This window comes from Sabethes cyaneus, chromosome 1 (assembly GCF_943734655.1).
Source record: "Sabethes cyaneus chromosome 1, idSabCyanKW18_F2, whole genome shotgun sequence".
In the NCBI taxonomy this organism is placed as follows: Eukaryota; Metazoa; Arthropoda; class Insecta; order Diptera; family Culicidae; genus Sabethes; species Sabethes cyaneus.
Window position 1 is genome coordinate 164,976,112 of NC_071353.1, and position 26,424 is coordinate 165,002,535.

The 26,424-nt window shown below is 44.0% G+C and overlaps 2 protein-coding genes across 4 annotated transcripts; one reads left to right on the plus strand and one right to left on the minus strand.

The window, feature by feature from the left end:
- Nucleotides 1-7,021: 7,021 nt before the first annotated feature.
- Nucleotides 7,022-12,448, plus strand: LOC128732400 (uncharacterized). The gene has a single exon (XM_053825647.1). The coding sequence runs from the start codon at nt 7,022-7,024 to the stop codon at nt 12,446-12,448; it is 5,427 nt and encodes a 1,808-aa protein (XP_053681622.1).
- A 2,034-nt stretch (nt 12,449-14,482) lies between these two features.
- On the minus strand, nt 14,483-16,540 carry LOC128745177 (serine protease HTRA2, mitochondrial-like). 3 transcript variants are annotated; one of them, XM_053842190.1, is made up of 5 exons: nt 16,465-16,540; nt 16,176-16,385; nt 15,929-16,090; nt 14,881-15,853; nt 14,483-14,822 (listed from the first exon to the last, which is right to left on the minus strand). In XM_053842190.1, the coding sequence occupies exons 1-5, from the start codon at nt 16,493-16,495 to the stop codon at nt 14,621-14,623; spliced, it is 1,578 nt and encodes a 525-aa protein (XP_053698165.1). In that variant the 5' UTR covers nt 16,496-16,540; the 3' UTR covers nt 14,483-14,620. The 3 variants fall into 3 exon arrangements, with proteins under 3 accessions (XP_053698165.1, XP_053698166.1, XP_053698167.1); XM_053842191.1 differs by having other exon boundaries at nt 15,929-16,110; nt 16,172-16,385; nt 16,447-16,522; XM_053842192.1 differs by lacking the exon at nt 16,465-16,540 and having other exon boundaries at nt 15,929-16,110; nt 16,176-16,256.
- Nucleotides 16,541-26,424: the final 9,884 nt, after the last annotated feature.

The window sequence follows — 26,424 nt, forward strand, 5'->3', positions numbered from 1 at the left end:
CAACCTGGTCAACTGCACGCTACAGTGCTGGATATTCCTTATATTCTGGTACACGAGGTGATAATGCGACTCTGGGATAAGGAACTAGTTTTGGGATGAGCCCAGGAATTTACGCGACCTTGATGAGATGGGAACCGATAAATGATAGAATCATTTCCAGGTTCAGAACACGGGGGAAGTACCTTATGATGATCCTGTGTTACGCACCAACCAATGCTGATGACTTGCAGGAACCTTCAATAGCGATGTTTATTTATTTATTTATTTATTTTTATTAACGTCAACAGGTAAAATATCACCCCAATGACAGAAATAACTAAGTAACGTATTTACAATACTCGTCTGTTTAGATTATTAACATAAAACACGTCTAAAATTATACTTGTTTGTTTCTCGAGACACATTAAAGTCAAATACATGGTAACATTGATTGAATAGACGAGACATACTGCGCACTGGTTCATGTAGACCGTAATTCGTCCTAGCTGGAGTAATACTGAGGAACGAGTGATATCGTAGATTGCGGCGTCGTATATTGATATCCAGCATGCTGAGGAGTATTGAACAATCAACGTTACCTTGCAGGAGATCGCCAATAAAGCATACTTTTGCCACATTGCGTCTTTCCTCTAGTAATTCCAGGCCGATCAGCATGCAACGGTTTTTATAGCTGGGTAAGTTCCGTGGATCCGTCCATCTAAGATGACGTAAAGCGAAGCGGATGAACTTTCGCTGAATAGCTTCGATGCGTTGAATTTCGTTCTGGTAATAAGGAGACCAGACGGGAGACGCGTATTCCAGTACAGGTCGCACAATTGAACAATAGAGTGTTTTCAGGCAGTAGATGTCCTTAAATTTTTTCGCGAAACGAAATAAAAAGCCCAGCTGTGAAGAAGCTTTTGCCACCACGTATGAAATGTGATCCTTGAAAGTTAATTTTGCATCGATTAAAACTTCCAAATCCTTAACTGTGGATTCACGCAGTAAACGTACGCCTGCCAAGGCATAGTCATACTGGAATAGTGAATGTTTTCGTCCAAATGAGATTACCGAGCACTTAGACACATTCAGCGACAAACGGTTAATTTGACACCATTTAGCGAAGTTTTCCAACTGCTCCTGCAGAAAACTCATATCCAGTGGTTGCTTTATCGTATGGTATAGCTTTAGATCGTCAGCGTATGAGAGTTTCGCGCATTTCAAAATGGAATTAACGTCGTTCATATACAGCAGGAATAAAAACGGTCCTAGGTGGCTTCCTTGTGGAACACCAGAACAAACAGGAAATGGCGAAGAAATGTGATCACCAATTTTCACAGACATGCTACGACCACATAGGTAAGATTGAAGCCAGAGTAGCAAATGTTCGTTCATCCCAAGTCGATGTTGAATAACATACAGGACAGTTCATCCCCTTACCGCAACCCTCTGCGCGATTCGAAAGGACTCGAGAGTATTCCGAAAACCGCACATCACTTCGCTCCACAATAGCTTTGATTTGCATTATCTGTTATAGCTGTTCGCGCTTGACTGTATCGTATGCTGTCTTGAAATGTGATTCGTGGGCACGTTCTGCCCTTGAGATTTCTGCGTGAGCAGCGTCATACTTTCAAGTCTATAAAAAATTACCAGTCCAATAAAGGTTTTGCATATTGTCAGCTCCTTACGGTGGCGTATGCTTCTTGATCGTAGCGATTTCCTGCTTGAATGTGGCCCTGCTTTCGCGCGCGTTCATCCCCACTGAGACTTTATCATTTAGGTATTTGGTTTTAGTCGCCTTTGATATCAAAGTTATTTGCAAAATCGTGGCTATCGCTTCAATACCTGCTCGTTAGATCACCCTCTCAAAAGCGACGTTGAAAAGGATGGAGGATAAGCCTTCACCTTTTCCCAACCTCTACGGCTTCTCGAAGAGACGCGAGAGCTGTAATCAGTCGTCAGTTTGTCCAGAAAACCGTGTTCAGCAACCGGATTTTTCGTTTGCAGTCTTGGAAATTAGGTACTGGGACACTACTATCCTCCATAAGCATTCCTAAGTTAACGTAATGGTTAGTGGTAGCGCAGCCATCGAGGCCCTCTGATATAGGGAAGCAGGCAAATCAAGAAGGCGTTCACGCCACTGGCAGCCGTCCGTCAGGTTCTGAGTCTAACAACTCTGCCAAGGACGACAAACCAGTAACACAGCGGGCAGTCTTCGCTACCTGCAAGCGGACCTTCATTATGCCAAGGTCGCTTCTAGTGTTCTTGGTCGAAGGTTCGTAAACCAGCAGCTTACAGCTGCCTTTGTCCAAGAACCTTGGGTTCACGGCACGAGAATTCTTGGCCTACTACGGTAAGGAAACTACGGTAAGTTAATCTACTGTAACACGCAGACCAAACCTAGGTCTGCAATTCTGCTAACGAAGGAAATACAATTTTCTCCCATTACAGAATGACGTTACGTCTTTGATCTAAGGAAAAGGGGGAAATTCTATCTACGTCTGAATCATATATTCCCATATTCAATATTTGTTCAGCTAACTGGTTGGTTTCAGATTCTTTAGGTATCTGTGCCTGATTAATACTTTCAAGATATCGTTTAACGTAATTTTCTATTTCTGTTACATGAACAAATTCCAGCGGATCGAAATTTTTATCTACCTGTGCGTTTGAAATCTGATTACGGTTTTGAATTGGTTGTGTGAATAATCTTTGCAAATTTGGTGTATGAATTACTTTTGAGCTTGTTTGATTATTTTCAGAAACTTGTTCCGCCGCTTTTGGCGTCATTTTTCCTTATTGTACTTTATGAGATCGAGTCGGTAGCGATTGTTTCGGGATGGTACCTGTGTACGAAATCTGATTTTGTATCTTTCCGTTTCTCTCTCCTGAACTAATGGATGCTGTTCCGCCTACCGCACCCTCTTCTGACGACGATTCATCCGAAATAGTTATCTCTTTGTTGTAATGGATTTGTATCAGTTCGACAATGAAATCGAGTAGTATACTTTTATTTCCTCTGTCTACTTCATCTGAACACTTTGCTCTCTTAACTCTTTTCAAATAATGATATAACCGCGATTCACAGGCCGGGTTTTTCCCTTGCTGTAGTGATTGATCAATTTCCTCTAGCTTATCTGGGACTACTTCATACTCTTCATCAAGCGAACGAAAAGATATGAAATCTATTCCTTGTTCGGCTTCCTGTCTCATTTTAAGCCGTAAATTCCTCTTCTTCATTTCTGGTGGGCCAGAAATAGTAGTACCTCTGAGCACAAGCTCATAATTTAATTCATCTTCCTCTAAATCATCTACGTTAATTCTGAGTTGACTACTCATGATCCTTCTTTCACTCATGGTCAACCACGCTGTTCAATAGTTAAACGCTAAATTATCGCAATCGAATTAAATTTGAATCTCTCACGTGCTCTAACGTGATCGAACTTAACTTAATCTTTACTTAATCAACTGATCTTACGTTTTATACGGTATTAAATTTACATTAAATTGTATTTTGCTCTCAATTGAATATTTAGTGTGCCGAAGTGACTTAATTTCTTTATGAATCAAACTTTAGTTGTGAAAATCTAACGCAGACCCGTGCTGTTGGGCGCCAAATGTAACGCTTTCAATTTTACAGATACTGAACAAAGCGTTACATGCCAATTCTCCCTATGCTCGGACTGACCAGAAAGGTTTTTAAATGCCTTTGCCTACAACGGCTTAAGCGCCACTTTCGTATCCGAAAGACCGTTGCGGAAGATGGATAGGGATGCCCGACCGAGGACTCTTATCTCGGGGCGAGTATTTCAAACCTCAAAGACCTTCTACGAAGCTAACCGACAACTAAGTTTCAGACTCAACAAATTTGAATCGTACTAAAACAAACGCGACGAACAATCCTACGCATTAAAAAAACCTTCACTTCTGTACAAACTCTTATTCACGTATCATCATTTATTAATAGCCCTCGAATATCGTCCGCGCAAAGTTAAAGCTATTTAGCAGAAGGTTTACAAATGTATTCGCCCTTGGCGACAAACCATGGTTCGTATCTTAGCTTCTAGTGCACTTCTTATCGTCTACACATAACAATTGGTCCATTTTTAAACCCAACACGGGTATGGTTTCACCACGGTGGGTGTCTCGACTGCTGGTGGGTATCCCAACGATGTCCACATAGTCCGGTGCTCTACCGGGTCGCGTTCCTTGCCACCGCAACCCAGGAAGCTTTACGGCGAAGCGGCTGGTTTTTCTCGAGTGGGTGGGAAACTTCAGTCGTGTAGTTTAGGCTGCTTCACGGATGAATCGGTATTCGTTTCATGCACCGAAAAGTATTGCCGCCGGTCCAAATTTGATCCGGAATTAGCTTTTCCGGCCTTCGCACTCCAGATTAGCACCCACGTTTATGGGTTCCTTCAGATTTTAACGATTTCCCACACTTTTAGCCTTTGCTAAAGAATTAATAGTCGGGGTTTTTTCAACACTCGCGACTTTTATCTGTTTTTCACTACTGCTAAATCGGCTTAACTTTAAGTATTAAAAATCCGCGATCACGCGACTAAACTTTTCTCGACCAGCACTTGAACAAAAGTAAAGCTGCGTCTAATTGTTCGCATTTCCCAAACCGATCTTTTTATTTTGGGTGGCCTTGAGTAGACCAATCATCGACAATTAATTATTACAATGACTCATTTGTCGCTTGTCTTTGGAAGTCATTTGAAACTCTCTATACTCTAATTCGCATCGAATTTCCCGAAGGTAATTGCTTTCGATCGGGCTGATGGGCATATGAGGGTTATCTAGGTATTCGGGCGAAAGCTTTATTTAGTTTCGTAGTAGGCTAATTAAAGGCGTTAATCTTGATTTTATCAAAGCCGATCTAATCCAATCGTTACACATACAACGCGATGTCGTCGCTGTCAAACTGGAAGTGCCAACAACGACGGGAAATCAGGACCTGGTCGTGGCGTCCGCATACTTCCCGGGCGACAAGGACGACATACCGCCATCCGAGGTTGCCGCTCTCGTGCGGTACTGCAGGGTCTTCAACGTGCCGTTCCTGATCGGCTGCGATGCCAACGTCCACCACACGATTTGGGGCAGCACGGATGTAAATAATAGGGGTGAGTACCTACTTGAATACTTAACTGCTAACAATGTCAATGCATGCAATGTAGGGAATGTCCCCACTTTTGTTAATGCTATTAGAGATGAAGTCCTAGACCTCAATCTGTGCAGCACTTCTATAGCTGAAAAGGTCAAAAACTCGCATGTCTCTGACGAACCAAGTTTATCAGACCACAGGCATATCGTTTTTGATATTGAGGCAAACTCTCAGGAGAGAACAATACAGAAATCCGAAAAAACCAATTGGAGTTCATTCAGAGAACGTCTGGGAAACTCTCGGAATTCCTGTCACATTAATATACGCACACCAGCTGAGCTGGACGCTGCAGCTGTCCGTTAATCACGCGGACAGTCTGCCGTAACGTGCCCTGGTGGAATGAATCGCTCAGCAACCTTTCAAATACAATGCTAAGCTTCGCAAACCTAAAATAAAGTCCAGCGTCAAATTTTGCGAAAGCATCCAGACTCTGCCTGTGGCGGCGCGACTCCAAAAAGCGTTAGCCAAGGACCATGATAATGGCCTAGGGCAATTGAAAAAAGAAGATGGCAGTCTCACTGTTATTGCTAGGGAAACGTTGGAGATTCTTATGAACACGCATTTCCCTGGTTCGACAGTGTCCACTGGAAGCGACGTCGGCGCGCAACGGCGAGTTGGGTCGTCGCGCAATGTGTCAAGCGACTCGGTTCTACTCGCGCGCCGACTGTTTACGGAGGCTTCAATCAGTTGGCCATTCAGCTCCTTTGAACCAATGAAGTCTCCGGGTCCGGATGGTATTCTACCCATTTTCTTACAAAAAACGGACGCTGTTATAATGTCCGAGCTCATCAAGCTCTTTCGAGCCAATTTCACTTTGGGGTATATCCCGGAGAATTGGCAGAAAGTAAGGGTGGTGTTCATACCTAAGGCTGGCAAAAAAGACAAAACCATGCCTGTAAAATATTGCATAATTTATTAGCTATTGGTAGTTTTCAAACCCACTCTACAACGATCATCAGCTTAACTGATGACCGCGAGAAAGGAACTCACTCTCGGCTTACCATATATTAGTCTCAGCCGATCTCCAATATGCGGAAATAGGAGAGTAGGGACAGCAGATATCAGCATCTGATAGCTTTGATAACTAATGACCTGCATGAGTTGAGTCAGTTGTCTCCAAGTACGTACATAAGGAAGGTGCAATATACAACCACTTTGTCGTCTCACAATAAATGTGTTATCTCTTCAACAAGCGTCGGCCCGTTCTGTGCAGTGAAAGAAAACCCCTCGACTGTGCATCGTGAAGATTACGATTTGAACCAAGTGCGCGAAGGTCGAAGACGGAAAAAATTACACTGGTCCTTCGAACCGGATTCGATCGAAGCGACAAGGGACCACGGTGAGCCGGAGTGAATAATTCTAATCGCTGTGCGACGGTGTGGATCGGCTATTGTGCGGAGAATCTAAGGCGGCATTGTGCTGCTTTCTGCTGCTTGCTTGCTGCTCGGTGTGGTTGCGGCTGATATACGAAAACGTGGTTGCGTTGCTGATTGGACACGGATTTACAGCGGTGACTGTTAATTGTTCCCTGCCGCATACGGTTTCTACAAATAAATCCAAGCTAAGTACCTAAAAATAAGGAGAAAGTCAAGGGTGGCGTTAAGAACGCATGATCTTACGCTGATTAATTGCATGTGGCGAAAAAGAAAAATCGAAAAATAAAATACTCAATTATTGCATGACTGTGTTTCACTTGATTTGGGTACAGATTTGGTTCGTTGGTTTAAGATCACCGTGGGTAGTTGGTTTTTTTCTGAATGAATTAAAGTCCCTGATAGCCTGTAAATCTGTGGGTTCTGTCAAGCGCGAAAACGTTCGATTAAGCGGCGTGAATTTGTGTGAAGTGCAGTGGTTAGAATCCATTTTGTAGCTAATATGACTCGCTCCGACTTGCGAAAGCTGACGAAAAGGGAACGTCAATTGCTAGATGTGATAGAATCCATTGAAGAATTTGTGCAACAATATCAAGATGAGCGTGACAAAGGATCGGTCCTGGCGAGATTGAAAAAGTTGGAACAAGTATATGATGAGTATTGTGACGTGCGCGGTGATATAGAAATTGTACTGGAAGAATGCGATACCGATGACGATACCGGCAAGGATGAGGCAGCTGCAACATTGTCGGCCGTAACTAAGGCTCAGCGAACTGCGGCTAAAATAGCAGATAGTAGAGCGCAGAATTCAAAGATTCTGAAAGCATTTGTAAACCGCTACTTCAAGTTAAAGCAATCACTAGAAATGGTTTTGCACGAGGCTAGTTCAGGTGTTCAGAATACTTTATCTACACCGACTAACACTCCGGCAACAGCATCTGCCTTGCGAGTCAAGCTACCGGAACTGACGATACCGACCTTCCGAGGAGCTCATATGGAGTGGATCACCTTTAGGGACACCTTTAAAAACCTGATAGGTGACAATCCGCATCTATCTGACATCGACCGGTTCACTTACCTTCGCACTTCGCTAGCAGGAGAGGCACTCCAGCAAATCGCATCGATTGATCTCACTGCAAACAATTACTCTGTTGCGTGGAATTCGCTTGAGTCACGTTACGAAAACAAAAAGCTGCTGGTTAAATCCCACCTAGATGCTCTCTTTGCAGTCAATTCAATGAAGAAGGAATCATTCGAAGCACTCAATTATGTCATTGGAGAGTTTGAAAAACATCTCCAGATGTTAAAGAAACTCGGAGAAAACACGAACGCTTGGAGCACGCTTTTGGCATACATGCTCGCAAGCAAGCTTGATTCAACAACGCTACGTTTATGGGAAACAGAGCATCGATCAACCGATGTTGCCACATACGATGATATGATCAAATTCCTGTCGAACCACAGGACAGTGTTGCTGTCGATTTCGGGCGAAAATCGGGTATCAGCAGAACCAAAGAGACAATTCAAGGTCAGCAGCAGTTATTCGGTCCAGCAGCAATCGTGCCCTTTCTGCGACGATGAACAACATTTCGCGTACCAATGCAAACGGTTTAAAGCAATGAGGGTGGATGAACGAAGAAATGCAGTGAACAGTAACAACTTGTGCTTCAATTGTCTTGCTCACGGCCACACTTCCAAATTTTGTTCGCGTGGCACATGTCGTGTTTGCGGACAGCGGCATCATTCATTGTTGCATATCAACATTCGCACTAATGAACAGCAAGCATTGGAATCGAATAAGCGCTCGCAACAAAATGAACAGAACCCACAATCAAATCAGACACTCTCAATCGCACAACAAAAGAAGCCAACTCTACCCAGTTCCCAGCAATCCTTTTACCAATCTCCCGAACCTTACGTTCCTGTTACAGGCCCAAACATGCAAACGCCACCCCATACTGACTCTCCTAATGTTGTACTCACTGCCCAAGAAATCAAGTCATCGCGATCAGTCTTGCTGGCAACTGCGGTCTTGATTCTTGAAGATAATTTTGGAAATACTATGCAAGCTAGAGCACTACTTGACAGTGGCTCTCAGCTCTGCTTTGTTTCAGAACGCGCAGCGCAACGATTGAAATTCAAGCGTTCTCGTGAAACACTCTCGATAAGCGGCATTGGTCAAGTTTCAAAACAATGTAAACAATCCATCTTTGCTCGGATTCGATCTCGTATTTCATCGTTCATTGGAGAGGAGATTTTCTATGTGCTTCCACAAGTTACGTTGAACCTTCCCATCCGGAGGATAGATTCCACTAGTCTACAACTTCCGGACGGCATCGCCCTTGCAGACCCACACTTTATGGAACCTGGCGGCATTGATGTTATCATTGGGGCAGGTTTATTCTTCGATCTGTTACACCACGAAAAGATTAGATTGGGTGAGGATGGACCAATCGCACAAAACACAACGCTTGGTTGGATTGTTTGCGGAAACCTTCCTGTCGAGACCGACGCTCGCAGACCACATGTCGCAAACGCATGCACCGAGCGACTAGATGATTTATTGACACGATTCTGGGAATTAGAGTCATGTAAAACGAATAGTATATTGTCTCTGGAGGAATACGCTTGTGAAAAACTGTTTGACCGCACGACAGTGCGTGACGCAACTGGGCGGTTCATTGTTACGCTTCCCAAGAAGGATTTTCTTATTCGTCAACTTGGAGATTCAAAATCTTCGGCGTTGCGACGCTTTTTGTCTCTGGAACGCCGCCTAGATCTAAATCCCGAACTAAAGCTGATGTATAGTGAGTTCATCCATGAATATCTTCGCATGGGACATATGGAGGAGGTAGTTGCTGATGAAGAGGACGCTGCGTTGCCACAGTACTTCATCCCGCATCATTGCGTTATTAAGGCCGATAGTACTACCACAAAACTGCGAGTCGTTTTCGACGCATCGTGCATCACGTCGACCGGGGTATCCCTCAATAATGCGTTAATGGTCGGACCTACGGTTCAGGACGACATCATCTCGATCGTTCTTCGTTTCCGACTTCATCGGATTGCCATCGTAGCGGACGCTGAAAAAATGTATCGCATGGTATTGCAACAATGGGCGGACCGAAAATTGCATAAAATCTTCTGGCGAGACCATCGAAGCGATGACATTCGAGTGTTTCAGTTAAATACCGTCACATACGGGACAGCGTCGGCACCCTACTTGGCAACAAAATGTCTCAAGCGACTAGCAGAACTGGACGGACATAAATATCCTAACGCAGCGAGAATCTTAGCCAAGGACTTTTATGTCGACGACATGATGACCGGCGTTGATTGCGTTGAAGATGGGGTCAAGCTGTGTAGTGATATGCAACAACTGATGAAAGGTGGAGGGTTTAATTTGCGAAAATGGAGTAGCAATTGCCCCGCCGTTCTGGTAAAGATACCTGCGGAGTTACACGACGACCGCGTCTCTTTCGAACTCGATGATTCAAGTGCCACTATAAAAACCCTAGGACTGATCTGGGAGCCCAGAATAGATGTATTTCGCTTTAAAGCTCCGGAATGGACTTCATCGGCAATATGCAAACGAACGGTCATTTCCGACTTAGCAAAAATATTCGATCCTATCGGACTTATTGCTGTCGTGATCGTTTCTGCTAAAATATTCGTCCAAACTCTCTGGAAGCAGAAAGTTTCTTGGGACGAACCTCTGCAGGGCGATCTCCAAACCCAATGGATCGAGTTTCGAACCAGTTTATCAAAACTAGAAATGTTGCAGATTCCAAGATGGATCGAATTTCGGAAGGATTGTCTCTCGCTAGAACTCCACGGCTTTTGTGATGCGTCAACGAAAGCCTATGGAGCATGTATATATGTACGATGTAGACATACTGATGGAACAATCACGTCTAATCTGTTGGTAGCCAAATCACGAGTTGCCCCACTCGCAGAACTGGAAAAGAAGAGGAAACAACTGACAATTCCTCGATTGGAACTGTCTTCCGCCGTTTTATTAGCTCACCTTTACGAGAAAACGGCTGCAAGTATTTCGGTGTCTGCTCAAGCATATTTCCACACCGATTCTATGATCGTGAGGTATTGGTTGTCATCAAACCCATCCCGCTACCAAATGTTCGTCGCTAACAGGATTTCTGAAGTGCAACATCTCACTAAAAACGGAACATGGAGACACATAGCCGGCACAGATAATCCCGCAGATTTTCTATCACGCGGAGTTTCACCTTCTGATCTAGTACATAGCTCATTGTGGTGGGAAGGTCCCAATTGGTTAAAACAGGAGAAACTCTACTGGCCACAGGCGCAAGAAGTAGTATTGGAAGAGTTGAATCGACCCTACCTCGAAGAAGATTCCACAGTGTCATCTGTATGCACAGTCTCCCCACCAAGTGACATTTTTAGTTTGAGATCTACACTTCATCGCTTGGAAAGGCTGGTCGCATTATTGATGAGATTCAAGCACAATGCTCTTCATGTACGCGAAACGAACTGCAAGATGTCGGGTCCGGTGACACTTGGGGAAAGGGAAACCGCCCTTCTGCATCTAGTGAAGCTTTCGCAACAGGAGTGCTTCGCCCAGGAGCTTGAAGATCTTGCGAGAAACAAAGAAGTGAAACTGACATCTCGCATCAGAACACTACATCCTAGGTTGGTTGACGGCGTGTTGCGAGTTGGTGGTCGGTTAGAAAATGCGGATATTACAACGGACAGAAAGCACCCGATACTATTGGATAAGAATCATCCGTTGACGACCATGATAATGCGTCGTTATCATTTCGAACATCTCCACGCCGGACCGCAGCTGTTGGTAGCTAGCGTTCGCGAACGGTTTTGGCCTCTCAGCGCTAAAAGTCTGGCTCGCAGTATTGTTCATAAATGTATCACCTGTTTTCGGAGCAAGCCTACCGTGCACGAGCAGCTCATGGCAGACCTTCCCGCGGAGAGAGTCACTCCGGCGCCGCCATTTCTGCGTGTCGGCGTTGACTACTGCGGTCCTTTTTTGATTAACTATCCCAATCGAAGGAAAATCCCCATCAAGCATTACGCCGCAATCTTTGTCTGCTTGGTGACGAAAGCAGTGCATATTGAAATGGTTGCTGATCTCACCACTCAAGGTTTTTTGGCCGCTCTAAGACGGTTCGTGGCAAGACGTGGAAAACCCGCTCTCATTATGTGTGACAACGGTACCAACCTCGTTGGAGCAAGACGACAGCTGGATGAACTGACTGCACTATTTAGGAATCAAGAGAGTCAACATTCCATTTCCTCTGGAGCAGCGGACGATGGAATAGCATTCAAATTCATACCTGCCAACTCCCCCAATTTCGGAGGTTTGTGGGAGGCGGCGGTCAAATCAATGAAACAGCATTTGAAGAAGGTGATTGGTCTACGGACGGTTGCACCCGACGAACTGAATACAGTTTTGACGCAAATCGAAGCGTGTCTTAATTCCAGACCGCTTACGCAAATGAGCAACGACCCTAGTGACCTTGATGTGTTAACACCAGGCCACTTTCTGGTTCAACGACCACTAACGGCAGTGGCAGGACCGTGGTTGCAGCATATCTCTGAGAACAGACTCGCCAGGTGGCAGCAGACTGAGGATTTCGTACAACGAGTGTGGACAAGGTGGTCCACGCAATATTTGTCCGACCTTCATAACAGGACTAAGTGGACAAAACAAAGGAATAACCTAGCCGTAGGCGCCATGGTACTGATCAGGGAAGATAATCTTCCACCCCTCAAGTGGCTTCTGGGGCGGGTGACGCAGGTCCTTCCAGGAGCTGACGGAAACGTCAGAGTTGCTAGAGTCAGAACCAAACATGGGGAGATCGTACGTGCTATCTCCAAAATATGCATTCTACCCATCAGCGACAATGAGCAACCACCATCTGGGGAGAACTAGGCCTCCCCCAACGAAGGCGCAGGGCGCCTGCGGGAGCCAGGAGGCTCCCGCATACCAGTTAAGTGTTTATGTTTTATTGAATTTCTAAAAAGCTCAAGGAATGTTTTGTCTACGTAGCCACCTTCTACCACGGCGGTCGGCCGATCAACGATGTCTTCTGTGAAACCTGCCAGCGCCAGCGTACTTCAACCATGTCTATATCCGGGTGAATCCTGGGTCGGTTCTGTGATCAACACCACGTGAGTCACGGGATCTGGTACTATTCATTAGTACCAAAGTTTATTTACATCCGCCTCGTCACTACCAGAGCATCCATCAGTCTACAGCGGTTCAAAGAACTACACAACGTCCATTGCCATTAAACCTTCATTCATCTCAACGGATCAATGAGTCTAGTAGAATGATGGAACCACGTTCAACACCATCGGCGCAGGAGCGTCCGCGGAGGCGCGCAAGCCTCCGCGACAGGGAAGTCGTTTTAGATTTGTTTTTGACTCGTAAAAAATCGCCTTTCATCGTTACAGTCATCCATCCCCCACGTTGCCGGGCGGCAACCTGGGTACGCAACCAAGCAGAATTCGATGCGTTCGATCTTGGGTGGTCATGCATGTCCAACTCTGACGATTCCAAGATATGACGATAAAGAGGGCTTTAATTCACACCATTAAGACATCCAGTGACAGCATTCCACGCAGCGGGCCTCGAGTTGATTCGCATCCCATACACCAGAGAATTCCACGTGTTGTTGACAATACCATTAATTGCAGAAAATCATTAATTGTAGCATATAAGCGTAGAATTTAAATTGTAGATTAATTCGTTCGAAATACCGCGTATTCCAAGGCGGCCGGTATGTAAAATATTGCATAATTTATTAGCTATTGGTAGTTTTCAAACCCACTCTACAACGATCATCAGCTTAACTGATGACCGCGAGAAAGGAACTCACTCTCGGCTTACCATATATTAGTCTCAGCCGATCTCCAATATGCGGAAATAGGAGAGTAGGGACAGCAGATATCAGCATCTGATAGCTTTGATAACTAATGACCTGCATGAGTTGAGTCAGTTGTCTCCAAGTACGTACATAAGGAAGGTGCAATATACAACCACTTTGTCGTCTCACAATAAATGTGTTATCTCTTCAACAAGCGTCGGCCCGTTCTGTGCAGTGAAAGAAAACCCCTCGACTGTGCATCGTGAAGATTACGATTTGAACCAAGTGCGCGAAGGTCGAAGACGGAAAAAATTACAATGCCTAAGGCTTTCAGATCGATAAGTCTGACTTCAACACTTCGTAAGCTGATGTAGAAAATCACGGATAACTATATCCGCAATGAGATTTTAAAAAACTCTCCGTTACATGTAAATCAACATGCATACCAACACGGTAAATCTACGGAAACCGCACTGCACTGCTTATTGACGTTAATTGAGAAATCGCTCAAATATCAAGAGACAGCACTTTGTGCTTTTCTTGATATTGAAGGCGCTTTCGATAACACGTCCTTCGCGTCAATTAATACGGCTCTTTGTCAAAAGAGAATCGACCACACTACAATGAGCTGGATTCAAGCAATGCTCTCGAGTAGAGAAATTACAGCATCATTGGGAGATACGTCGGTCACGGTTTCGGTGATTATAGGATGTCCACAGGGAGGAGTTCTCTCTCCCCTGCTCTGGTCACTGGTGGCCGATACCAACACCTGCCACTTTTGCAACTCTGAACCTGAAAGTTCACGGCACCTGCTCTGCTATTGCGAAGCTCTTGTATTATCAAGGCCCAACTTCTTCGGAAGTTTCCTTCTTACTCCATATCAGGTATGGAGCCTAAATCTCAAAACGGTCATTGGCTTTATAAAGCATGTAGTACCGAATTGGGGCACAGCAATCGGGGGCTGCCACAAAAGACGATCATTAAGACTATCGCAGTGGCCTTTTATCCCAATGCCCTTCTGGCATACAAAAAATCTCAATGTGTGCTTATTTTTCATTCTGTTTAATTTCTTCCAAACTTTCCAAACCAACGTCCATATATCCGTATATCTCCGTATATCTTCTCAAATAAACAAAAGTCTTAAGTAAAAGCACTTGAGCATTTCTAAAGGAAGAAACCATTGTTTGAATACTATAATATTTCAAAATTCCTAATTGGCGACTGAAAACTGACGTTTAGGCATCACTCTGCTGTTCCCAACACGATGCCGTATCACGCTGTAAGAGTTGTACGAACCTTGTTAGGTTCTCCTCGCCTCGGAAGAAGGTAATCTTCAAAGGACAATTCGTGTCCTCCAGTATTTTGTATAGATCCGCGGAATTCACCATTTCCCTATCGTTTATGCCGGTAATGATGTCACCTGGATAGAGACCAATTCTGTTAAAAAAAAAGTTCACTTTTAGACATGACTCATTTTGGATCAAGTCATACCTACACATGGGCTGGCGATCCCTGGACAACTTTCCACACTAGATTTCCACTACGAAAATTGTCCGGTACGTCGAGACTTCGTTGTCGCAACTCGCGCAGTATCTCCGGCACCAGGGTGAGCACCGTTAATCCCATGCACGGAGAAAGTGCTGTCGATGTGCCTCTTTCCTTTACCTTCTGCAGCAGTTCCCTAGCGTGGTCAATGGCAATTGCGAAGCTCATTCCCGGTGTCAGCTTCATACTGTTGACTCCAATCGCTTCCCCACTTAGGTTAACCAATGGACCACCCGAATTGGCGAAAGTAATGGCCGCATCCGTTTGTATGTAGTTGATATTCTTCCCCCGTAGGCCCAACTCTGCTGATGAGCATTGCATCGAATTAACAATGCCGGCAGTAACAGTATTGATCGGTGTCAGAGGACTACCGAGGGCAATGACCTGTTCGCCCAACCGCAGGTTGGCCGATTCACCGAGCTTAATCACCGGTAGGTCTTCACATTGAATGCGCACCAATGCCAGATCACAATTCGGATCCACCTGCTCGATGGCTCCGGGAAACTTTCGCCCGTCTGGTAGTTTAACCGTGAGCGAAGCATTTGGTTTGCCAATTACTACGTGTATGTTCGTTAGGATAAGACCAGCTTGGTCCACTATAAAGCCAGATCCACTGGAAACCGTCAGGGTTTGTCCTGAGAAAATATCATAATGCAGCGTGTCGTCACACTCGATGTGCACAACAGCGGCACTGCAGGCATCAACTACATCCGCTATGCTGTTGTTTGTGTTTCGTCGATCTTCCAGATTCGGTTCAGTTCGAGGACACAATGGTACGCTGTGTGCCGGGACATCCGCAGGAGCTTGATCGACCGTTTCAACCTCCACAGCTTGTGGGGATGGACTCTTTGCAGTTTCCTCGGTGGATGAGACTATAGTGGTCGATGAAACTGCCTTAACCTTCGGACGGTGTCGTTTAAGTTCTGTGCGAACAGTAAAAAATGAGAATTCAAACATCGAAGCAACTATTAGTAAAGGTTTTAAATAAGATAACATACTTTTTGCTCCGTTCTTCTTTAACAGTAGCTCCTGACGTTCCGGGTGATTAGTTTTGCGTGTCAAGAACGCCATCGACTGTTCGTGCTCCCAGTGGGTGCCGGTTTTTAGTTTCCGCGTAAAAGTGTCTCGCAACGTTCGCCATCTCCGTTTTGCGTCATCCGCTAAAATAAAAAAATTTGTGCTAAATTCACAAAGCAAACATTAAGGATCAGTTGAGCTAATAAGCAGACATTCAGTTTCACCTACTCGATACTCCCAGCTCAGTGGAAATTTCCTCCCATTGCTGATCGACGAACCACCGCGGGAAGCTCAGCGGATGATTCTGCCAAAGTGCTTCTCTCCCTTCTATTAGGAAAATCAATTTTGCGTCCATCCGCGATTTATTATACCTTTTCTGTTGCCAATATCGAAATTTCTCACGGGAAAGTACAATCTGTACGATGCCGCTTATTTCAACTGAAAAAGAAACGAAATCGTTTAGGTATGGTTTCTCCAATTGACTGACTTGAATATTCACATCAATCAAAATATGTACTTCTCTTCTTCTCCTTTTTGCTGGGTAACATTCACCTTTTGGCCATTCACAAATTAAAATACTGAAATTTGAAATGTTTTGAAGGCTTAAAAATAGTTTTGTTTTGTTTACACTTTTGATAACACCCATCAGCATCGCGGTGTCAGTCAACTAGCGCTTGAAGCATAACTGTCTCATGTGACAAAAAGTGAAAATTAAAAAATCGCACAAGCAAAAGTGAGAAACTGATTTTACTAAAATCTACTAAAATACTCAATTTTGCAGTTATTATATGTTCATATTTGAGAAAATGTTAATAAACATATCTATTCTGTATAATGTTTGATAACGTTTTACAAGAACCGATATATGTAGTAACACAACTATGCGTCTATTTTTCCAGTGGGATAAATAGGATTTAAATTTTTTGTTAGAGATTTTTTTATTATAAACACTAGTTTAATTTTATAAAACAAAAATATATATCGAATTGTAACGTTAGACATCATAATATCAAAACTGATCAAATGTAACATGAGACAGTTCTGCTTCCACTGGTCGTGACTACACGCTAATATGATTCTATACATCTACATGACTATAAATAATTTTAACTTCAATTACATTAGGCAAATTTGCTGGCTGCTACTCAAGCGAGTTTGAGAACTGATTGTAAACTCGCTCAATGTCATGACTTGGGATTTGAACCCGGGTCCTCGGCGTGAGAGGCGTGAATGCTAACCACTACGCCGGGACTGACCCCTTTTTGGACATGTTTACAGCAACATGATAGGCGAATTCAAACGAATCAACAGCCTAACTGAATATAGCAGCATAGCAGCGATTGCAAATTTTAACATTATTATTCGAAAAACTCGAGGTCTTCCTTGAAGATCTCCTTTTTCCAGAAAACTAAATGAATTTTTCATTGTTTGTCAGACATTCCTTATTTTAAAAAAATCAACTCTTGAATCAAGCATCATAGAAAGCCTTCGGGTACCATTCAAAAGATTGTGGCGAGCGGTGACCAACTCTAAAGAAAATCCCAAATCTATATCTTGTATATGAAAATGGATTTCTGTATTTCGGTATGTTCCTTATAGAATCAAAAACTACTGAACCGATCGGAGTGAAAATTTGCATGTAGCGGTTTTTGGAGCCTGGGAAGGTTCTTATGACGGTGAGAGACCCCTTTCTTCACTAAGAAGGGGGGCTCCCATACAAATGAAACACAAATTTCTGTTACTATTTTTTTTGAAACGATGGTTCTACAATTGATGGAGGAACGGTAGAGGAAAGTAATGATTGAAGCCCTCTTTGGAAGGGGAATTATGACCCCTTTCCCCTTTAAGAGGGGGGGCTTCCATACAAATGAAATACAAATATCCTCATAGCTAGAGAACTAATCAAGGAAATGGAACCAAATTTGGCATGTGGGGGGTTTGGAGGCAGGAATTTTTTTATGATGGTTTGAGACCCCTCACCCCTGTGGTAGGGGGATAAGGACTGTCATACAAATAACACAGAAGTTTTTACGTAACTCAAAACAATCGAACTCGAGAAATTTTAGACTTTTTCATAAAGACTTTTATTTAGTCAATAACAACTACAACTTTCATTTAGTCAATAACTGACTCTCCGAGAGCAGCTGTCCTGGTTAATGCAAATATTAATCGTTTTCCCATTACAGAGTTCATTAAACGAGACATCGTCGCGACCAGAGTTGAGGTACCAACCAGGGGAAAATCCGATATTATCATAGCATCGGCCTATTTCCCTGGTGATTGTCCTGAGGCTCCCACTCAAGAGATTGCGGCGTTTGTAAAATACTGCAGAGAAGTCAACAAAGACTTCATCATCGGCTGTAAAGCCAACGCTCACCCATCACACTCTGTGGGGAAGTACTGTCATCAACAACCGAGGTGAGTGCCTTTTAGAATTTCTCTCGTCAAACAATATCGATATTGCTAATAGAGGCAATGAACCAACATTCATAAATGCTATCAGGGAGGAAGTCTTGGACCTGACCCTGTGCAGTCCAGTAACTTCGGAGAAAATACAGAACTGGTACGTGTCGGACGAAGCATCGCTGTCTGATCACAGGCACATTATTTTCGAATGGGTCGAGATCCTAAGAACACCAACTGGGATCAGTATCAGGAATAGGTCGGTTCAACAATTTGAGTCGGCCTCAAAGGTCTTAAACCAAACGAAAATCTCTGCTTATAACAGTAATTGTCCACTCAAAAGGGTTACTTCAACTAGGAATGTTCCCTGGTGGAACAGAAGGCTCGAACGGCTTCGCAAAATGGCGCGAAAACTTCAATAGAGCAGAGACCACTTCGGACTGGACTCAATATAGGAGCTCTAATCGAATATAGCAAAGAACTAAGACGATCAAAAAGGAAATCTTGGGTACACAATTGTGAAAGCATTGAAAGTACTCCAATTGTGGCAAGACTTAACAAGACTCTTACTAAGGATCATTCGAACGCACTCGGTGCTCTCAAGAAAGATGACGGTTCGTTCACAAAATCTCCGACTGAAGTACTAGACTTGACGATGGGGACTCACTTTCCGGGATCTTCCTCAGTTCATGCTGCTGCCAGCTCGGACTCTGATTGTGACATAGGATGTTCTCAAAGAAACTCTTCGGGATCTGAGAGAACAAAAGAGATTGCAACCAGAGTCGCAGGGATGGCTTTCACTAGGGCTAGGATGGAAAACGTAGTGAGATCCTTTCAACCTCGGAAAATACTAAATCATATTCCGTCTACATGGAGATTGGTAAAAGTTGTATTTATACCAAAACCAGGAAAACGTGACAAATCACTTCCAAAAGCCTTCAGACCAATTAGTTTATCATCAGTATTGTTGAAAATTATGGAAAAGGTATTATATGAATACATTAAGTCTGAATACATGATTAGATATCCATTATCGAAACACCAGTTTGCTTACCAAGCTGGGAAATCTACAATCACAGCACTACACACGCTCGTGACAAAAATTGAAAACTCTCTTTCATCGAAAGAAACAGCATTAGGCGCGTTTCTCGACATCGAAGGGGCCTTTGACAATGCTTCTTATTTATCAATGGCAAATGCGATGAAAAAAATACAGTTTGATTACTGTATAGTCGAATGGATCCACAGTATGCTCACACATAGGCAAATCACCTCGGAGCTAGGAGGGCTGTCAACAACGGTGACTGCAACCAAAGGTTGCCCACAAGGAGGGGTTCTTTCACCCCTTCTTTGGTCATTGGTAGTTGATGATCTTCTGAGAAGCTTAGAGGCAAAAGGTTTCGACGATGTGGGTTGTGGCTGATGATTTAGTCATCATGGTTCGAGGAAAATTCGACGACGTGATATCGGATAGAATGCAAAGGGCATTAATCCTTCAAAAACAACAATTGTTCCTTTCACTAGGAAGATGAAACTGAAGTTACAGTCTCTGTACCTTGGGGAATAAGAAATTAAATGTAGCGTCTCAGTTAAATATCTGGGAGTAATCCTAGACGCTAAATTATCTTGGAACGCACACTTAGATTCAATAATCAGCAAGGCAAATACTGCCCTATGAGTATGTTCAAAAATGGTGGGAAAAACATGGGGCCTCAAACCAAAAATAGTATTGTGGGTCTACATCGCCATTGTGAGACCTAGGATAGCTTACGCTTCGTTGGTATGGTGGCCGAAAACTTCAGAAGCCACGGCTATTAAAAAGTTGAACAAACTTTAATGATTAGCATGCATGGCCATAACCGGAGCAATGAAAAGCACACCTTCGAAGGCTCTAGAAGCTATTCTCCGCCTGCTACCTCTGAATCAACACGTTCAGTTAGAGGCTAAGAAAAGCGCCCTAACACTTAAACGATGGAAAACAATACTCGACGGGGATAAAATATGACACTTGAGTATCCTGAAACTTCTACCTGTTGGCCCAGTTGCGGAAATGAACAATGATTGGATGGAAGCTGGAACCAACTACGACATCCCATCACGTTCGGTCTGGGATGAGGGGGGACCTAGCGTCCGCAGTGGTTCAATCAAGTTCTATACCGACGGGTCAAAGGTGGGAGTCAAAACGGGTGCTGGAGTGTACGGCCCCAGAACTAGAATATCTATAGCAATGGGAGATTGGCCAACAGTTTTCCAGGCTGAGATAGCTGCTATAATAGAATGTGCAAACGTCTGTCTCAAAAGGAAATACAGACATGCTAATATCTGCATTTTCTGTGACAGCCAAGCGGCACTAAAAGCGCTTAAAGCCTTTAAGTGTTTCTCAAAACTTGTCTGGGTTCTGGGATTGCATTTGTCTCTTACGGCAACTGAGCCAGGTAAACTCCGGATCCACTCTGCGGTATCTCGGACTGTGTGATGAAGAGTGGACTGAAACAATGGGAGAGTCGAATGATCAAAAAAATGTATAATGCCTAGTATTAAGGTTACTCAGAAGTTGTGTGTGAGTCTCAATAAGAGAGATCTCAGCACGTTTACCGGTCTGGTGACAGGACATTACCCGAGTAATCATCTTCGGAATCTCGGTTTCGTGCAAGATGATATTTGTGGCCTGTGTAATACCGAGAGCGAAGTGTTCCGTGCCGTGTACCGTGCAATTGTGGAGCACTAATAGGACGCAGACTGCAGTATCTCAAAAAGGGCCTACTAGAGCCTAGGGAGGTCTGGTTTGCGTCGCCGATCAAGATTACAAGGTTTATAAACCAAGTCATCCCTGATTGGCACCTGTCTCGCTCCAGCTACCAGCCTACCACTTCCTCAATAAGTGATATGTAAGCCTGAAGCGTACAGCAAAAGAAACAATGGGGCATACCACAATAGTTCAAAATAATGGACGCAGAGGTAAGAGTACCCAACAGAAGAGGAGTCAATAACAAGACCACCAAAAACTATCAATAGTAAAATTAGATGATTCAGGGCGAGACGGCAACAGGCCGCGAGTGTTGCCGGTGACCTGTCGTTGGAAGCCCCCGCAGAGACCCTTCTATCTGGGTTTATTTATTTTCCTACATCTAACCTCTATTACTTCAGTTGGTCACCCCTGCGAAATGATACTTTTCACGAAGAGATTTTCCGTGAAATGATACATCCCACGTAAGGTTTTTCGCGAAATGGTATTCTGCGAAACTCTATATTCCGCCCCAAGTAGCACACTTTAGGTCGATTTAGTTGTAGCAACTGGATTACGACTGAAATTAGTCATATTTCGGTTACCACAACAACTTTGCAACAATCTTGCCAATAGGGACGTTATGCTCAACCGAGAATGGGTGTTCCGCAAAATGGTATTCGACGAAATGATTTGTAATGATGGCGAATATTTAAATGCTATCCGTTTTATTTTGTCAGGCTAAGCAATGGGAGGAGTTCTTTTCTACTTTACTGTGAGGATAATTTGTACATTAAAACACCCATGAGCTCCCCAGAAACTTGCAAAACTCGAGATTGTGACAAAGGTCTTCCGAGATTCACGATTTATGTACAACATAGTTTAATTTGTGGCAAAACGAAGTTTGTCGAGTCAGCCAGTCTGTTATAAAAGTGAGCGTGGGTTTGTTTGTATGTTCCACCATAACTCCAGAATGCCTTGACCGATCTCCATCAAACTTGGCACACATTATTCCATAAGGGAATTAGCACTGGAGGGTTGATAAGAGGGGGGAAGGGGGGTGTTCGTAACAGGGGCGGGGGGAGACCATAACTCCGAAATGCCTGGACGGTTCTTCACCAAACTTGGCACACATATTCCTTGGTATAAGGGAATCAGCACAGTGGGGTTAACAAAAGAGGGAGATGATCTCTTGCAAGGGGAAAGAAAGGTTTAAATGGGTAAAGAGGTAAGTTACTCTTGCAATTGGAACGATAGCAGTTATACAAGTTGCTAGAGTTCTGAAAGGGGGGATAGGGTGGCCATTAACAAAGAGAAGGTTCAAAAACGGTTTTTTGTCGATTTATAGGGTTTACCAGGAAGAAATCAGATTTACAAGTAGCTCGGGGACAACATGAGGGAAACTAACAAAGAGAGTAGACACCTCAAAATGACAAAACGATTTGGTGTTTTGCACTATGAGAGTTTTCTTTACAATAACAGATGCACAAGGGACTGAGAGGCAAAGGGGCTCCGAGTAAGATCGGGTAATCAGCTAGTATTTAATATTTTACTGATGAAAATTGCTACAATGACCAGAACGATGACCACTCCAGAGTTATGGCCAGAAATTCCCATCTTCCTAAGCATTTACCAGGTATCAGCATCTTTGGCTCAATCAGCACGTTCCTCACAATCATGTGGAAGATTTGTGCCTTGCCCATTTACCAACTTTTACCATTCATGTAGGTACCAAGTGTCGCACAATAGTGAATTTCTGTATTAGAATGTGTCTCTCTGACCTGTCTCGTTTGTCTTTGTCTTTTTCAGTAAGGAAAAGCTCAATGCCTGGCTCACTAATGTTCCGTGTCTCTCTAAAACAACATGTGAAAAGGGCCTAAGTGTAGATGAGAGATTCTCTTCGCCTCTCCTCTCTTCCGCTTATCATGGCGATGCAAATGCACTTAACAGATTAATTTTGCATGAAACGGTTGCTGCTATTGTTTTGTACCATTCATGTCGCCGTACTAAACGTAAGAGAGGAGCCACGAAGAGAATCTGTTGGGGCGCATAGGCCCTTTTCGCATGTTGCGCGATCTGTAAATGCAAATTAAAATGTGAGACTGTAAATTTCAAAAAACCCGAACTTCTAACCCAAAACCTTCCAGAACTGCCGTTTAGCATTACTTCGGGAGCGCGGGTTTGGCTGTCTGTCTGTTTGTCCCATCTGCCTGTTTTTCCCGTCTGTCTGTCGGTTTTGTCCAGTCTCTGTCTGTTCCGTCTATCTGTTCCGTCTGTGTGTCTATCTGTCCAATCGGTCTGTCCCATTTGTATCTGTCTCATCTGTATGTCTGTTCCATCTACCTACCTGTCTGTCCCATCTATCTGCCTATTCCAACTGTGACTGGCTGTCTGTTCCACGTCTCCCTGTCCATCTGTCCGTCCCATGGGACAGGCCATCTATTTGTATGTCACGTTTGCCTGTCTGTCGGTCCTGATTGTTTATCTGTACCGTTAGTTTGTCAAGCTATGCACCGTCTGTCTCCCATCTGTCCGTCCCGTTTGCCGGTCTATCTGTCCCACCTGTCTTTGTCCCATTCGTGTGCATGCCTGTCCGTTCCATCTGTCTGTCTGTCTCACCTATCTGTCTTTCCCATCTTTCTGTCTCTGTCCCATCTGTCAGTCTGTCGACCCCGTCTGTCTGTCTACCCGGAAAAAAATAACCATAACACGATGATAAAAATTATGGATAACAGTAGGATAAAAAATACAGTAAAAACAATAAAATTTATCGTCCGAAAAAATAACCACACTATCAAACTTATTGTGTTCGACCATAACTTTCATGCTTTTCAGAGATTCTACCATAGAAATGACGGGTTGTTAAGAATCTTAATAATAAAAAAATCTAGTTTTTCGCGAACAAAAATTATCACTTACAGTAAAAGTTATCTTCCTTTTATGGTAATTTTTTTAGGCGAAAAAACAAAATATAATATAATTAAAAAAGGCAGTAAATTTATGATGAAATATGACCAATTCTGTAGCGTAAAATAAGAAACAAAAATATCAATAAAATTTAAATTTGAGGTACTTATACAATAATTTTACCATATGTTTCAATGTTTACAATAACAACGGTGGTAAATGCATTGTTTCTTCTACAAAATTCAATGTATATTTTTTACGGGTAGTCTGCTTGTCTGTCTGCCACGCCTGTCTGTGGTCATCTCAGTCTGTCTGTTTATCTATCTGTCCCATCTATCTGTCTGCTTGTCTTGCTGTGTCCCGTCTGTGCCTGTCCGTTCGGTTTATCTGTCTGTCCCGTCGATCTGACTGCCTGTCTGCTTCGTTTGTCTGTCTATCCGTCCCGTCTATCCTGTCGCTGTCTGTACCGTTTGTCCGTTCCGTCTGTCTGTCTGTTACTCCCAGTTGTCTATCTCGTCTCTTTGTCTCCCATATGTCTGGCTGTTTCGTCTATCTGTCTGACTGTCCCATCTATCGGTAGAACCCATCTGTCTGTCTGTCCTGTTAATCTGTCACATCTGCCTGTCTTTCCCATCGCCTTTGCTGCCTATGCCTGTCTGATTGACCCATCTGTCTCTGTCCCAACTATCTGTCTTTCCCATCTGTCTGGCTGTCTGTCCCGTCTGCCTATATTCCATTTGTTTCCCATCTGTCGGTCTATTTGTTCCATCTCTTTGTCCCATTTGTCTGTCCGTCTCTTCTGTCTGTAATCCGTTGGTCTCTTATCTGTCTGTCTGTTTATCCCATCTCTGTCCCATTTGTCTGTCTGGTCTGTCTTTCTGGTCGGTCTGACTGTACCTATCTGTCTGTCCCATCTGCCTATATGTTCTTACTGTCTTCCCGATTGTCTGTCCCATCTGTATGTATTGCGTTTATCTGTCCCAACTGTCTGTCTGCCCCATCTGCCTGTGTTTGTCCTGCTGTCTGTGCTATCTGCCTGTCTATCTCATCTATGTCTGTCCCGCCAGGCTGTCCATCTGCCTGTATTCCGTTCCCAGCTGTCTGTCGGTCTGTTCCAGCTCTCTGTCTGCCTCGTCTGTCTGTACCATCTGCCTGTCTGTCTCATCTGCCTGTGTTTCGTTTGTCTCTCATCTGTGTCCCATCTCTTTGTCTGTCTACCCCACCTGTCTGTTTTTCCCGTCGGTCGGTCTGTCTGTCCTGACTGTCTTTATCTGTCCCATCTAACTGTCTGTCCATCCCATCTGCCTATATTCCATTTGTTTCGCATCTGTCGGTCGATTTGTGCCATCTCTCTGTCCCGTCTGTCTGTCTCATCTGTCTGTCCCAACTGTCTGTCTGTGCCTTCTGTCTGTGTGCCGTTTGTCTCTTACCTGTTTGTCTGTTTATCCCATCTCTGTCTCGTTTGTCTGTCTGTCTTTCTCGTCGGTCTGTCTGTGCCTTCTGTTGTGTCTGTCCCTGTTTGTCCTGTTTGTGCCGTTTATTTGTGCTATCTGTCTGTCTCTACTGTGTCTGTCCCATCTGTCCGCCGGGTTGTCCATCTGCCTGTATTCCGTTTATCTTTCCCAGCTGTCTGTCGATCTGTTCCATATGTCTGTCTGTCTCGTCAGTCTATCTCTTCTGCCTGTATTCCGTTTGTCTGTCCCATCTTTCTGTCTGGTCAATTTATCTGTCTGCCCCACCTGTCTGTTCCGTCTGTTTGTCTGTCTGTCCCACTTGTGTGTCTGTTTCATCTGTGTGTCCCATCTACCTGTCTCGTGTCTGTCCCATTTGTGTCTGCTGGTTTGACTGTCGCTCCCGTCTGTCCGTTTCCTGTGTCTGTATGTCCCGTATGTCTCTCTGTTCCGTATGTCTATCTGTCTAGATCGGTGGTGGTGTAAAAAAGGTACGAGCCAAACAAGAGGTCGGTTTTAATACCGCTGGCCGTAATGACTTCCGACCATTATTGCTCATTATAACAAAATGTAAAATATGCGGCCATACCTTATGTCCCAGAATTGATATATTGATTGATATAGGAAAACATTACATTCGACAACATTCTCAAGGACCTACGTCTAAACTAAATTCTCCTACAGTTAACCTACAATCTCCTTCCACGATCCTTCAAATTAGTTCGCGGGCCGCATGGACCATTTGAAAGGGCCACATACGGCCCGCCGGCCGTAGTTTGGCCAGCACTGGTCTAGACTGGCTGTCCCGTTTCTCTGTCTATCTTCCGAGGTTGCGAATTTCAGCAGTGACTGGAAGATAACACAATCGAGTCCCAAATGCGCATTAAATTCATGCTTTCAACCATGAAAATTAGAAAGGCCTTCTTTCACTTTCCTTAGCATCCCCACATTCGCAACCCAAAATCCAGTTCATTGTTTGCTTCATTGCACA